This window comes from Papaver somniferum, chromosome 3 (genome assembly GCF_003573695.1).
Source record: "Papaver somniferum cultivar HN1 chromosome 3, ASM357369v1, whole genome shotgun sequence".
Lineage (NCBI taxonomy): Eukaryota > Viridiplantae > Streptophyta > Magnoliopsida > Ranunculales > Papaveraceae > Papaver > Papaver somniferum.
This window is the reverse complement of record NC_039360.1, coordinates 195,552,280-195,564,785: the sequence shown is the minus strand read 5'-3', so window position 1 is coordinate 195,564,785 and position 12,506 is coordinate 195,552,280. Positions and strand designations below refer to the sequence as shown.

At 36.9% G+C, this 12,506-nt stretch overlaps 2 protein-coding genes across 3 annotated transcripts; both read right to left on the bottom strand.

Moving 5' to 3' along the window:
- Positions 1-2,413: 2,413 nt before the first annotated feature.
- On the bottom strand, positions 2,414-3,971 carry LOC113361997 (ribulose bisphosphate carboxylase small chain clone 512-like). The gene is made up of 3 exons (XM_026605029.1): positions 3,712-3,971; positions 3,464-3,595; positions 2,414-2,794 (listed from the first exon to the last, which is right to left on the bottom strand). The coding sequence occupies exons 1-3, from the start codon at positions 3,856-3,858 to the stop codon at positions 2,552-2,554; spliced, it is 522 nt and encodes a 173-aa protein (XP_026460814.1). The 5' UTR covers positions 3,859-3,971; the 3' UTR covers positions 2,414-2,551.
- Positions 3,972-8,889: 4,918 nt separating this feature from the next.
- On the bottom strand, positions 8,890-12,027 carry LOC113358360 (U4/U6.U5 small nuclear ribonucleoprotein 27 kDa protein-like). Of its 2 annotated transcripts, XR_003364511.1 has the most exons (3): positions 11,278-12,027; positions 9,363-9,454; positions 8,890-9,160 (listed from the first exon to the last, which is right to left on the bottom strand). XR_003364511.1 is itself a non-coding variant. In XM_026601908.1 (2 exons), the coding sequence occupies exon 1, from the start codon at positions 11,926-11,928 to the stop codon at positions 11,293-11,295; it is 636 nt and encodes a 211-aa protein (XP_026457693.1). In that variant the 5' UTR covers positions 11,929-12,023; the 3' UTR covers positions 8,890-9,160; positions 11,278-11,292. The 2 variants fall into 2 exon arrangements, 1 of the variants encoding a protein (XP_026457693.1); XM_026601908.1 differs by lacking the exon at positions 9,363-9,454 and having other exon boundaries at positions 11,278-12,023.
- Between the last annotated feature and the right edge of the window lie 479 nt (positions 12,028-12,506).

Below are 12,506 nucleotides of genomic sequence, written 5' to 3'. Positions count from 1 at the left end.
ATTTAGTTTTAGTGGGGACAAAACAAAATGAAAATAAAAGTGAAAATTTGGGTGAAATCTTAATATAATTTTTGAATTTGAAATGGAGGATGCACTAATAGAAAATGGGAAAGGTTGGTTTAAAAGAATTATTTTTTAATTCTTTTATTTTCCTTCCCTTTTGTGGCTATGGATATAGTTAGGAGATTGGATCTTCATTTTGAGTAATAAGTATTTGTATTATGCCTTTGTTCCTTAAAAACAGTACTTAATTAATTTATTTGAAATTAATTACCAAAATGTAAGCGATTGTATTATTTAAACCAAGATTAATGCTTCGATGAATCAATAGATCAGTATCTCTTAGTTTGAGATTCAAGTGAGCATGGTTATATTCGAAAAGCATCATTATACATAGTTTGTGGTGATAAACGAAAGCAACTAAATCCTCTTTTTTACTTCCGAATAGAATATAGTTAGGAGATTATGGGTGTGTAATGGAAAGGTTGGTTAAAATAAGTATTTTTTTATTATTTTGTTTTCCTTCCCATTTGTGGGTACGGATATAGTTAGGAGAAAAATTTTAGGTGATAAGTGAGAAGGATTTTTTTTTTCCCTTTGAAAATACCCTTTTCTTTTTTTTTTGGTATTGATTTGTAAAATCAATGAGAAAAGTGGGAGAAAATATAATGAACTTATTTTTCTCCTTGGGTAAAGCGTTGATAAGTGATATGGAATGGGGTATTTGTAAGGAATGAATAGTGTTTCTTGATTTTGATCTTTCTCTGTCTTGTCGAGACTATGGATTTCATTTCTCTTTTATCTAGTTTTTGAAGCGTAACCGTAATATTTTTACGGAGGGTACAAAATTCGAATGTCAACACCAATGACGGATTATTACTTTAGATTTGCCTAAAGTTATTGTTTTTTCCTCCTTTAAAATATTATACTCAGACTCATTCTTAGCCATGAACTTTAGAATTCAAAACTGAAAAAGAATCAATTGGAGGTGGGTGTTTAGCAGCTGAAGGAGTTACAGGCTTAACGGAAGATCAAAAACTTTCCCAAATGGATCCGTGACTTCCAATAGGAATACAAACAAACCTTGATCTAACATGTTTCAAAGGTTCTATTCGTGAAATCTTTAAGAAAAAGCCAAAAAAGTTAGATAAAAGCTTTATTAAAATGACGACTTGATTAAACCTTCTTGTCCATTTAGGAGAAATCTTTGAAGTGGAATCTATAACTTCGAGTGTTGATGAACACACCCAATTGATAGCATGTTCAGCTAATAGAATCCAATTGCTCCTACCTTTGAATCTCTACAGAACCTTCAAAACCCTATTGTTTCCTTTAGAAATCCATGAAATCTCGAAAGACTTTGAACGCAACAACAGAATTGTTAGATGAAGACTTCATTGAAATAACTAGAAGAAAAATCAAATAAACACTTTAAAATGGCGTAAAAAGAACTCTACTATCCAGTAAATGCCGGTCCCAAGGAAAAAAGATCCATTTTTGGACGGCTGAGAAGTTCAAAATAGCACACTTCTACAATGAATCAATCACGAGGATCAACACTAGTAGAAGGCTGAGTTCATCAAAGGACATCGTCATTTTTGCATTCTAGAAAAAAGTGAGAGGAGAAAAAAAAAGGTTAATTTCTTTAATCTCTAAATTTATGACTTAATATTTTACGTAATTTATCCACTTTCATACGCAAGTGGATGGATAGTCAATTTCAGGATGAGGTTTTTAAAAAGATTAAAAAAAGTATCATCAACCATGCGTCCATTTGCATCCAATGAAAGATCCATTTTCTTTACATAATTAAATTTATTATGGATGATGAACTGCCTTACGGTGGGTTGTGTTTAGACAGGCAAGCTGGCGCAAAAAAATAAAAATTACCATACTTTTAAGAGATGACTCTTCACGAGATAGTCTCCGGCCTTGTTCCTGGACAACAGGGTTTTCGGTTTTTGACGAGGTGCCACTTATTTAACAAGAAATTCATAACCTAAGTTTGGAAGTGGGCTCCGATAGTGGATGTCTCCTCCGTGGGGTGGGGGACTCACAAAGCAATACACATGAATTGGGTGAATTATATCACAAAATGAATTTGTTACTCCCATAGTACACGCGGAGTATTTGTTAACAAGCGGTGACTGGTTAGCATGGGTGGTCAAACTCATTTGAATTGTTATACTGCTGCATGCCATTTTGAACACAATACACGCGGGGCACTCCCACCTAGGGGACTACTTCCCCTGGACCCCTTCATATCGGCAACAACTAAGTGTCCTTCAATTAACCGCAGTTCAACAGGCAAATTCACAGCTAAAAACTTTATAAAGAAAATAGATCCGGTCACAAAATGAAACTGATCACAACAAACCCACATTTTAAGTCAATTATTTGAAACAGAAAACCAATCACGAAGTCACCTACACCTTATTATACAAGAGAATAAATGAAAATAGCAGTAAAATGGTTTTGGTGATGATAATAAGTTTTTGAACAACAAAAAACCATTCTCACTGAACCTGGTTTCTGTTGCCCGTTGAAAACCTTAATTAAGTAAAAGAGAAGAGGAGGGTTTTTGAATGATAAAAGCCATGCACTGAACCTGTTTCTGATTGTCAAAAGCCAAGCAACGTATATATGCATTTGGATACGTCTTCTTACACTCCTGCATCTCGTTCAGAACTTGAGTGGCATCGGTGCAACCAAACATCGGTAGCTTCCACAATGTCCAATACCTTCCATCGTAATACCCTGGCATCTGGCTGTTTGTTCGATATACATGCCCAACCTTCAATCATCACCCATATTAGAAGAACAAAAATATGAACGATGTGTAAATGATGAACTGATTAAATACTCTAGGAACAAAACATGAAAACTTAATTTAATTAGGACCAAAAGTGGATTAGGACAAGGATACGAATTAAGGTAATTAAAGAAGTGATAAAGTAAAGTAGCATGCAAATCTAGTATTTTGCTCTTTCGGCATCAGAGTGCATTACAAGATAATACCAACTCCGTTGTGATTTTTTGCAAAATAAAAAAGATTCCTTAACGAACGGCCCTATATTCAGATCAGGATTTTTGATGAAATATTATCACTAGAGTAGATAATCATGTCAATCAAATTTAAACTACTATGTAGTTCAACCTAACCCAATGGACTTCCAAAACGGTTAATATTTACAGTATACGACGATTTGTGGACAGGTTAATCTCTAGGCACTAGGAGTAGGTGTAGGGACTATATACACATAGTTTTTTGTCATCCTTCTTCTCTTATGGGAGATTGTTCTTCTCCTTCTTCTCAAATTCAAAACATCTCTCCCACCCTTCTTATTCTTCTTCTTTTCTGTTGCCTTAATGAAGTATTGTCGATAAAAAGAAGAAAAATGTATGCATGCAGTTTACTCTGATTCAACAGCAGAACATGATTTCTTTCTCTCTGAACTGTTACCTCATCGAATTCTAGGCATGGGATCCATCCTTTAGAGAGCATGTAATCGATCTCCTTAGCAATGGATTCGTTTGAGAGAGGTGGTAAGTATGACAGTGTCTCGTGCTTCTTGTTTTCGATTGGATTCCACGTCTACATATGTATGATCAATTACTAAAATTAGAGAACGATATATATAGCGAGAGACACAGCAACACAAATAATAAGTTTTGGATTGTTATACTACGAAAGGATCAACATTCTTGTACCTTCATGCAATGAGTTCTGGATCCATTTGAAACCACTTTCCCACCCCATCCAATGGATGTCTTCGGTGAAAACATTTTTGTCGAAACAGTTTTCAATCCGGCGTGGCCGGACACGGCAACTGAAACTGCAATGATCCCTGCAGACATCTTACTACTATTCCACCAAGAGTTCCGTATTAGCTAGTCTTGTGAGCGTAGTGAAGATGGTTGAAGAAGCTCAATAAGTAGCCGTGGGTAGAAACTTACAAACTACGAAGGGACCGGGAAGGAGGGTCTTTTTAGGTGCTTAACATTGGTTTCATCACCACCTATTTTCTGATCTTGCAAATTTAATTGTCGACACGTGGCATGTCAGCAACAATTAGCCCTAGATAAAACAACGCATTTTGCAGTTTATAGTTCATGGCAGCTATCTTGTACACTATTATTATGATGACTCTGATGCAAATGAATGCATCATGTCGTCACCAGCGTAACTGCTTTCGAGATAGAATCATAAATTCGGGTAAGATGATGAACAACAATTGAACATAAATATCTGTTTCTTCTGGAGAGCATATAGATTTCGAGCTGGGCTTGAAATGCTTGCCCAAAATCAACACACTTAATAGTTGAAGTTTTATGCTGTGCAAGAAAACCGTAATCGCGGATTTTATCCGTATCCGTCCGCAAGAGCTATGAACCGAACATGGGTGGGATTTTCAAATCCGCACGTTTACACGATTTGGTTGCGATTGGACTTTGCAATTCGCGGATTTACCCGCACCGTAGGGCAATAAGGTTTATAATGAGCGGCTAACTCGTTATTGTTTGCAAGTGTTACCTTGACATATCTTGCGTAAGTTGTTAGAGTCTAGTTAAGAAGTAGTGAATTCTTAGTGCTAATAAGGCCACTTACTATCTCACTGGTATTGTCAGCATACCTTCTTGTTGCATCTACTAGAGAAACAAATTAGAAGTGATGTGCGAGTTTGAATATCATTATCATTTCTTTTTCTAGAAGGTGCTCTCAATTATCACTTCCCTTCATACAGGATTAATTTTTTTGGTTCATTCAGTAAGGACGTAGTATAGGCTGTTTAGCTTTATCAAATAGACACGCACTTCCTGGCATGGTTGGAAAAGAAAATTTGATTTAGTTGGGATCGTTCCTTGGTTTTATTTCATCTGGTAGATGAAAGACAAGGAGAGGTGGTTGACATGGTTTAGGAGTAGTAAGCGATACCGTTGCTGACTCAGGTTGAGGGCAATATGCTTTGATGCCATAGATCGTTCATTTCTTTTTACATGTAAGGGTCAAATTTCAAAGGTTCTGAGGGAAGAGTTTGTGTAGTTATTTTGTAACCAAACTGCAACTGGTAGACCATTGAGCTGTTTAAGGGAAATAGAGGTTAGATGAACTGTGCTTTGGTTTTAGGGTAAATTTATACCTGGTTCAAGACTTCTGTATGTTATCTTATATATTATAGTTGTCATATTCTGTATTTTCAGTAATTGGAAGAGTTCGCAGCCGAGTGAAAATTTCAACCTTGCTATGTTGTTAAGGCATACATTCACTTACACATCACCAGCAACTTACCATAATTCCCATGCAGTGTAGTTCTTTTTTTTTAATTAAATCCGCGGTTAATCCGCACCCGATCCGTATCATCCGCTGATCCGCGGATGTGAAATCTGCGGGTGACTGGGTCGGACACGGTTGGATTTTCCAAATCCGCAACTTTGACGGATTGGATGTGGGTGACCCCTAATTCACAACCGTCCGTCCGTTACACACGCCTGTATGAGACAATTAATGAACTAGTTGAAGTTTTGTGAGACAAAAATGACATGCCATTTGGACCTGACCAGCGGAGATTGTGATCTGGTTTTTTGGGTCACAAAATAGAACATACCAATAGCCAATAGGACAATAGATATCAGGCATCAAACTAGAAGGAATGCTATCAAAGTCTACCCAAACCACAAACAAAGAAGTCATACTACTGCACATAACTGACCGTGTTTGTAGGGCTCAATTGGTATGAGGGATTTCTGAAATATCTAATTCATCACAACGGCAAATGGGTTCCTCATTAATATTCTATTTATTAGGGGTGTGCAACGGACGGACGGTTGCGGATTAGAGGTCACCCGCGTCCAATCCGTCAAAATTGCGGATTTGGAAAATCCAATCGTATCTGACCCAATCATCCGCGGATCAACGGATGACACGGATACCAATGCCGGATGCAGATTAACCGCGGATTTAGTTAAAATACAAAAAAAAAAAAAGCGAACTATCATGTGGAGTCTGATTTATGATAATCTTTATTTTCTGTTTTATTAGTCTGTTTCAAATGGTAATGAAGAGATTGTTGTTGTTCCTTGTTCAGTTTGATTAGTGTTCAAATTGGCGATGCCTCAGGTCCCGTCTGCTCCTGTACTATCTGCTGTTGGTGAGCGTTATTACAATGTCATTGCTGAAGCATTATGAGTATGTGGGGAGGTTGCCTCAGTCGTGCAGCCTAATGTTGCGGCGAGAGTTATTATAATTCACGAGATTACTCAATTTATGTCGGTCTTTTGTTTCACATTTGACACCGTCTTTTTCATGATGTTGGTTTGATTGTAAGATGTATACATTCATCCAGTCAATAACCCGTCTAGCTAACCAAGATCAAAATCAGGTTTGTTTCTCTAGTAGATGCAACTAGAAGGTATGCTCACAGTACCAGTGAGATAGTAAGTGGGCTTATTAGCACTAAGAATTCACTACTTCTTAACCAGACTCTAACAGGTAACAACTTACGCAAGACATGTCAAGGTAACATTTGCAAACACTAACGAGTTAGCGGCTCAGCATAAAACCTAACTGCCCTACGGTGCGGATAAATCCGCGGATTGTAAAGTCCAACCGTAACCAAACTGTGTAAACGTGCGGATTTGAAAATCTCATCCGTATCCAGCCCATAGCTCTTGCGGATTGGGTTTCACCCGCCATTTTGTTGACGGATACGGGTAAAATTCGCGGTTCCGTTTTTTTTGCACAGCCCTACTATCTATATATTTTAGTTTCTCAAGAAACAACACAAAAAATGACCCTTAAATCCAGAGAAAAAGAGTGATCAATATGATCTAGTATTCAGCAGAGCCCCGCTGGTGAATGTTTAACCAGACAGAGACACCTAGAGCATCTCCAATGCAAGGGATAAGGGTCTTAAATTTAAATGACACATAGGATTTAAGACCTTTTGCGCCAAATTTCCATCTCCAAAACAAGGGTCAAAGTCATAGAGATAGATGACATGGCTAAATGGGGTAATGGAGAAAGTCTAAATAAGACTTTCTCAATTACCTTGGGTTGGAGATCAACTTAAGGTAAAAAGTTTTACATAATTTATTTTTTTTGTCATTTAGTAACCTGGCTAAATTGGGGCCTATAAGGATTAATTTGGACTTATCACTACGTGACAAAATAGAGACATTTTGAAGTAAAATGAAAAGCCCCTTAACCAAATATTTTTTAATGACAAATTTATCCCCTAATTAATTAGTGTTAATTCGGTGATTAGTGGTAAAATATAGTCTTAGATGTGAAATTAACGTGTGTTAATGTATCATCTGAACATGAAAAATTTTGAAATTTTGAAATTTTTTGAAGAACACCAACTCAGAATCGGTATATGTTTTCATTGGTATCAACCGATTATCCAGAATCAGTTTATATGGGCATGAACATAAACTGATTGTGGGTAAATTTTTTCTTTTTTATCTGTGAATTATGTGTTGTTAAACATCAAATAAAATCAAAATTCATTTTATACCCGAGTTAAGAATGAGTATGACTTCATACACAATCTCAGATCATTTAAGATGTTATACTCGGTTTCGATTCGCGTATGAAGTTATACTCGTTTTCGATTCGAGTCTAAAGTTATACTCGTTTTCAAATTGGGTAAAATCATACGGAACTATTTTATTTTTCATACTCATTTTATGATCGAGTATTAACTGGAAAAAAAAAATGGGTTAACCAGAATCAGTTTACACATACATATGTAAAAAAAGATTCCTGACATTGCACAACAGGAATCGGTTTATAATAATGCTCATGTAATCCGATTCTAACAAATAAAAGATACAAAAAAATTGAGAACAACAATCGGTTTACTCGACACACATATAAAATCTGATTCTAACATTAAACATCAACAATCGGTTTTTATAAGTGCTAATGTAATCCGATTTTGGTTCAAATTTCTCGAACCAGAAAACATATCAAGGACAATCGGTCTTTGTGGGCATGAACATAAACCATTTCCATTTGCAATCAGATCACATATACATTAACGTTAACCGATTCTGATAAACCAGGAAAAATTTGATTTCAAAATTTTCAATTTTTGAGCAATTTTATGTTACTAAAACCTAGTTTATAGGATTGGGTTGAGAAGAAAAGAAGAATCAGTTGAAGTGGAGATGGAAATGAATTTGATTTTAGTTTTAGTTTTTAATTTTATGATTTTAGTTTTATGATTTTGGTTTTAGTTTTTTAATTTTATGATTTTAGTTTTATGATTTTGATTTTAGTTTTTAATTTTATGATTAGGATTTGATGGGGACAAATTAGTAGTATTAATATTTGATAGAGGGTAAAATGGTAGTTTCATCAAAGTTAGACACCCCTTATCATTCTTTATTTTTTATGGTGTGGATGAAAAAATCCATAGGCCCCAATTTAGCCAGATTTAGTAATGACCCACACATAAAAAAGTGTTAATAAGACCTCTACATAGGATGACCTTGATCCTTTGCACTGGAGATGCTCCTACCATACTTTGAATACGAATTAATTGAAGTATGGAAAACTAACAGGCACCATATCCGAGTAAAAAATGTCAGACCAACAATGTCTAATGATTCTAGCGAGCAAAGTTGCATGCTTAATCAGGACAAGAGAGATGCAAATTCGCATGAGATTCTGGCGAGCGAAGTTGCATTTTATTACATGAAACGGTGTTGATTGCTGAATTTTTTTAAAAACATTGTTTTGGAGAATAAATCAGAAAATGGTTGGCATGTATGCAATCAGATTATTTCAGATAGAAGTGTAAAATGCCAAACAAACTTGAAGAATGGTTAGCAAACACAGTCGAACATTAGATCCTAGTTTAGTGAGTTTTCTGAGATACCAACTGGAACAGAAGAGAATAAATTCGGTCGGGTCGACAAACAGAGGATATTAGCTACACCTCATAACAAATCTGTTATGAGCACTCACATCCACCTATAAGGATAATCAGAGACCAAACATAATATCCATCTCAGGTATCTGAAAGTTTTTAAGAGAGAATATATAACCATCTTACAGTATTTTTCAAATTACATTCTGATATATCTCTGACTAAAGTCACCTTGCAACTGAGGCACAAACAGCTCCACTTCCATCTTGCCACCACAATACTCCCTGCGAAAAATATAAGCGCATAAGACAAGTTCAGTATCACGATGTCTGCAGATAGGGATGATAGAGCAGTGAAAAAGTGGGACAAACACAGCAAGGCCAACTATTAGTCGTGTTTGCGCTTCATCGAAAATAAAAAGTCTTCTTAATTAGTTACAAATGCAAGTAATAAATTCCAAACCACAAAAGAGTTTCCAAGTTGTACCTGAATATTTGAACAATGAGAAACCTACGAGCTACGACCTTCACTATCAGTTGACTAATTGCATATTTGCAATTACAACCAAAGGCGAGATTCTGTAAGTGGTTTCACCACATAACTTGTTAGTTGTTACCCTGGGGATTGGTTAGAACAATTGATAGTGCAATTGGAACATGAGTGATTCTTGTATACTCAAACTATGAATTAGGAAACAAATTGCACATGCAAAGATGCAACAGTTAATCTGTGGCAGACTGTCAATTAGCTATGCAACACCGATCACTAAGACAACAGATGCTTAGTAAGAGGGCAACAGCCAGAGGTGGGAACTAAGTCCAGGTAACAAGGCTAAAGTTGACCTGGTTTACTTATCAAACAATTCTTCCACGTATGGCTTCCACCTGCCCCAGGACTTCGACAAAAAAAAAAATCCAACAACAGGAAAACTGTTTCAACAGTCCAATGGCAGCGCTAGGTAGTGGATAGCTATGAAAGATCCTTCCACAGCCTAGGTGTATTATAAAACCCCTCCACCCGTGACAGCAATTAAACAGTGACTAATATAAATCTTTATTAACGCAAACGTTTTATGCAGAAAGCTAGTTATGCGACATCTTCGATTCTGCTTAGTTACTCAGGATTTAGCTACAAGCGTACTTACAAAACCTTTTCCATTTTGTATGAGATTTTACATGAAACCAACGCTACTTTTACACCCCCATGACCAACTCCTAACACATGCACCCAGAGAAAGACAAGTTTGTCTATTAACTGACTCGCTAAACTTTCGTAGGTCCATCCATCATACAACACAATCGCCCACAATCACCTGTGATGCATTGTCTCATTTGGTATCTACCTCTACCACAACATCAGCTAACCCCTTGAACCCGAATAATGAAGTATGGCTTTACAATCTATTTTCTTTAACCATTAACTTTAATCTCAAACAAAGAATCACTAGCAAAAGCTTTCATTAGGGATTTTCTAAGTTTGTGCATGTGTGGGGCAATCCTTCTCACCATCTTCATGTTTGAAAATTATTGTTACCATATCATTACTGCCGATGTCATGCAATCTGGATTATTCTAATAGAAATCCATTCCAAAACCTAGTGTCCTAGACCAACCTATCAAAGTATTTCATGTGCCTATCTGCTCTACATCTCTAACGCCCCTTTCTTCAAAGGATTTGATTACCAAGCGTCTAACAACTGATCACAGATAAAGATGTAATTCATTCTACTCACTGTAGTCACCGGCAACAAAAGCACTCAGCACAACTTGGACAACTAGTCGTTTATCTAAATTAAAGGTAAGCGGGTATGATACAACTTAAAAATCTATCCAAACTTGCTTCAATAACTCCATCATCATCCCTGATACCAACCTAAAGGTTCAACATAACTTTTTAAAACTACTTCAATTTTCTCAACTAGGTGTAAACTATATTCTCGGCCAAACCTAGACATAATACACCATATAAATACTAATGATCATCTCAATCGCTTAATAAAAGTAAGCCCTCTCACATAAACACTTGCTACATTGAACATCGTCTGTTTACTCTTAGACTAGTCAACAAATTAACACAGCAATGCAGAATACATCGTAAATCTTTACAACCCAATTCACTATTTCAAAATTCCCACGCCTAAATTGATCACTAGCAAACATAAACGAATCCCAATAGTTATGAAACACACACTTTTATGCTCTAGCACGCTCAAACCTCAAGAATCAGATTCTGGCGTCTCTAGTAGATTTTAAACCTCAGATTTATTATGCACACTATAACCTAATTAACATGAACATTTATCAACAACGGAAAACCCTAAATTTCAAAACAAACCAACATTTTTGATAAACCCTAATCCCTGAATAGAAAACTAAACCAAAAGTTAGGGCAAAAATCGAACCTTGGAGAATGAATATCAACGATTACGCTCGAGAGGAAGAGGCCGATTAAACCCTCCACGTCTATTCATATACTGTCGAGGTTGTCTTTTAGTAGTCATTCTAATCCCACTAACATCAGCACCAGGTACAGGTTTACCTTTAGTTGAATCAAAGCCAACAGGCATACCTAATTTCTTCATCAACTCAATCTCATCATTATCCATCATAATTTCTCCCTCATTACCATCTTCATTAGGTGCCTTCTTCTCATCTTGCTCCCTTACAATTCCATCAACAAATTCTGATACTATATCAACTGATGAATCCCTTCTTTGTTTGTTGTCGTCACGACGGTGTTTTCGTTCTTGCGACGGAGAACGGTCACGGTGATGATGATGTCGTCGAGAACGGTCGACGGAACGTGAACGAGATCTTGATTTTACTCTTCGATCTGATGGTGAACGGGTACCGGAGCGAGGGCGTCTTGGTGAGCGGGTACGAGAACGAGTATGTCTTGATGAACGAGTACGTTCTGGGGTTCGTGATCTTCTGCTTCGATCTCGATCTTTGATTCTATCTCTTTCACGGTCTCGGTCTCTATCTTCTCTGTCTCTCCTTCTTTCTCTATCTCTGTCTCTGTCTCTCTCACGGTCTCTCTCTCTATCCACCATTTTTTTCCTGTTCTTTTAAGTTCTTCACCTTCTCAAAGCGAAGAACATGATGGAGAGAAGTGTGTGTATCACACCCAATCCGCACCCCGGGTCTTTTTGTATGACCGAAACTTGGAATACCTAAGTCCCCCTGCAAAAGATGGAATTAGGCCTGGCTAAGATCTAATCCCCGGATCTGACAAGGCCCACCTGACTTTATGTTGTCCGAGACGTGTGCTAAGAGCAACTCCAATGGGCACAGCAAACATGTAAACTTGCTCATTATACACATATAGTGGGACTGGCAAACCATTAAAACGGATGAGCAAACCTTCAAATATAAGGGTTTGTTTATTGCGTCTTTGTTTGAGTCGATCGGTTCAATCAGAGATGACCGGTTCAATCAAGAACGATTAGGATATGCTGAGCGGAGTCTCGGTTCCAACAGAGTCGAGCTTCGTTTCAGACAGAGTTGACGGCTCAAACGCCGACAACGACTAGTCCATCCAATGGCTATAAATATCCTCCATATAAATTAAGTTGATTTCAACTCCAAAATCACATCATCTCCACAATCTATACCTACAAATTCTTCATAA

Excerpts from the sequence above, each read along its gene's own strand:
- LOC113361997 (XM_026605029.1), bottom strand. The coding sequence starts at position 3,858 with ATGTCTGCAGGGATCATTGCAGTTTCAGTTGCCGTGTCCGGCCACGCC. Across the intron at positions 3,596-3,711 it reads CCAGAACTCATTGCATGAAG|ACGTGGAATCCAATCGAAAA; the intron begins GTACAAGAATGT and ends ATACATATGTAG. Across the intron at positions 2,795-3,463 it reads CATGCCTAGAATTCGATGAG|GTTGGGCATGTATATCGAAC; the intron begins GTAACAGTTCAG and ends TGATGATTGAAG.
- LOC113358360 (XM_026601908.1), bottom strand. The coding sequence starts at position 11,928 with ATGGTGGATAGAGAGAGAGACCGTGAGAGAGACAGAGACAGAGATAGA.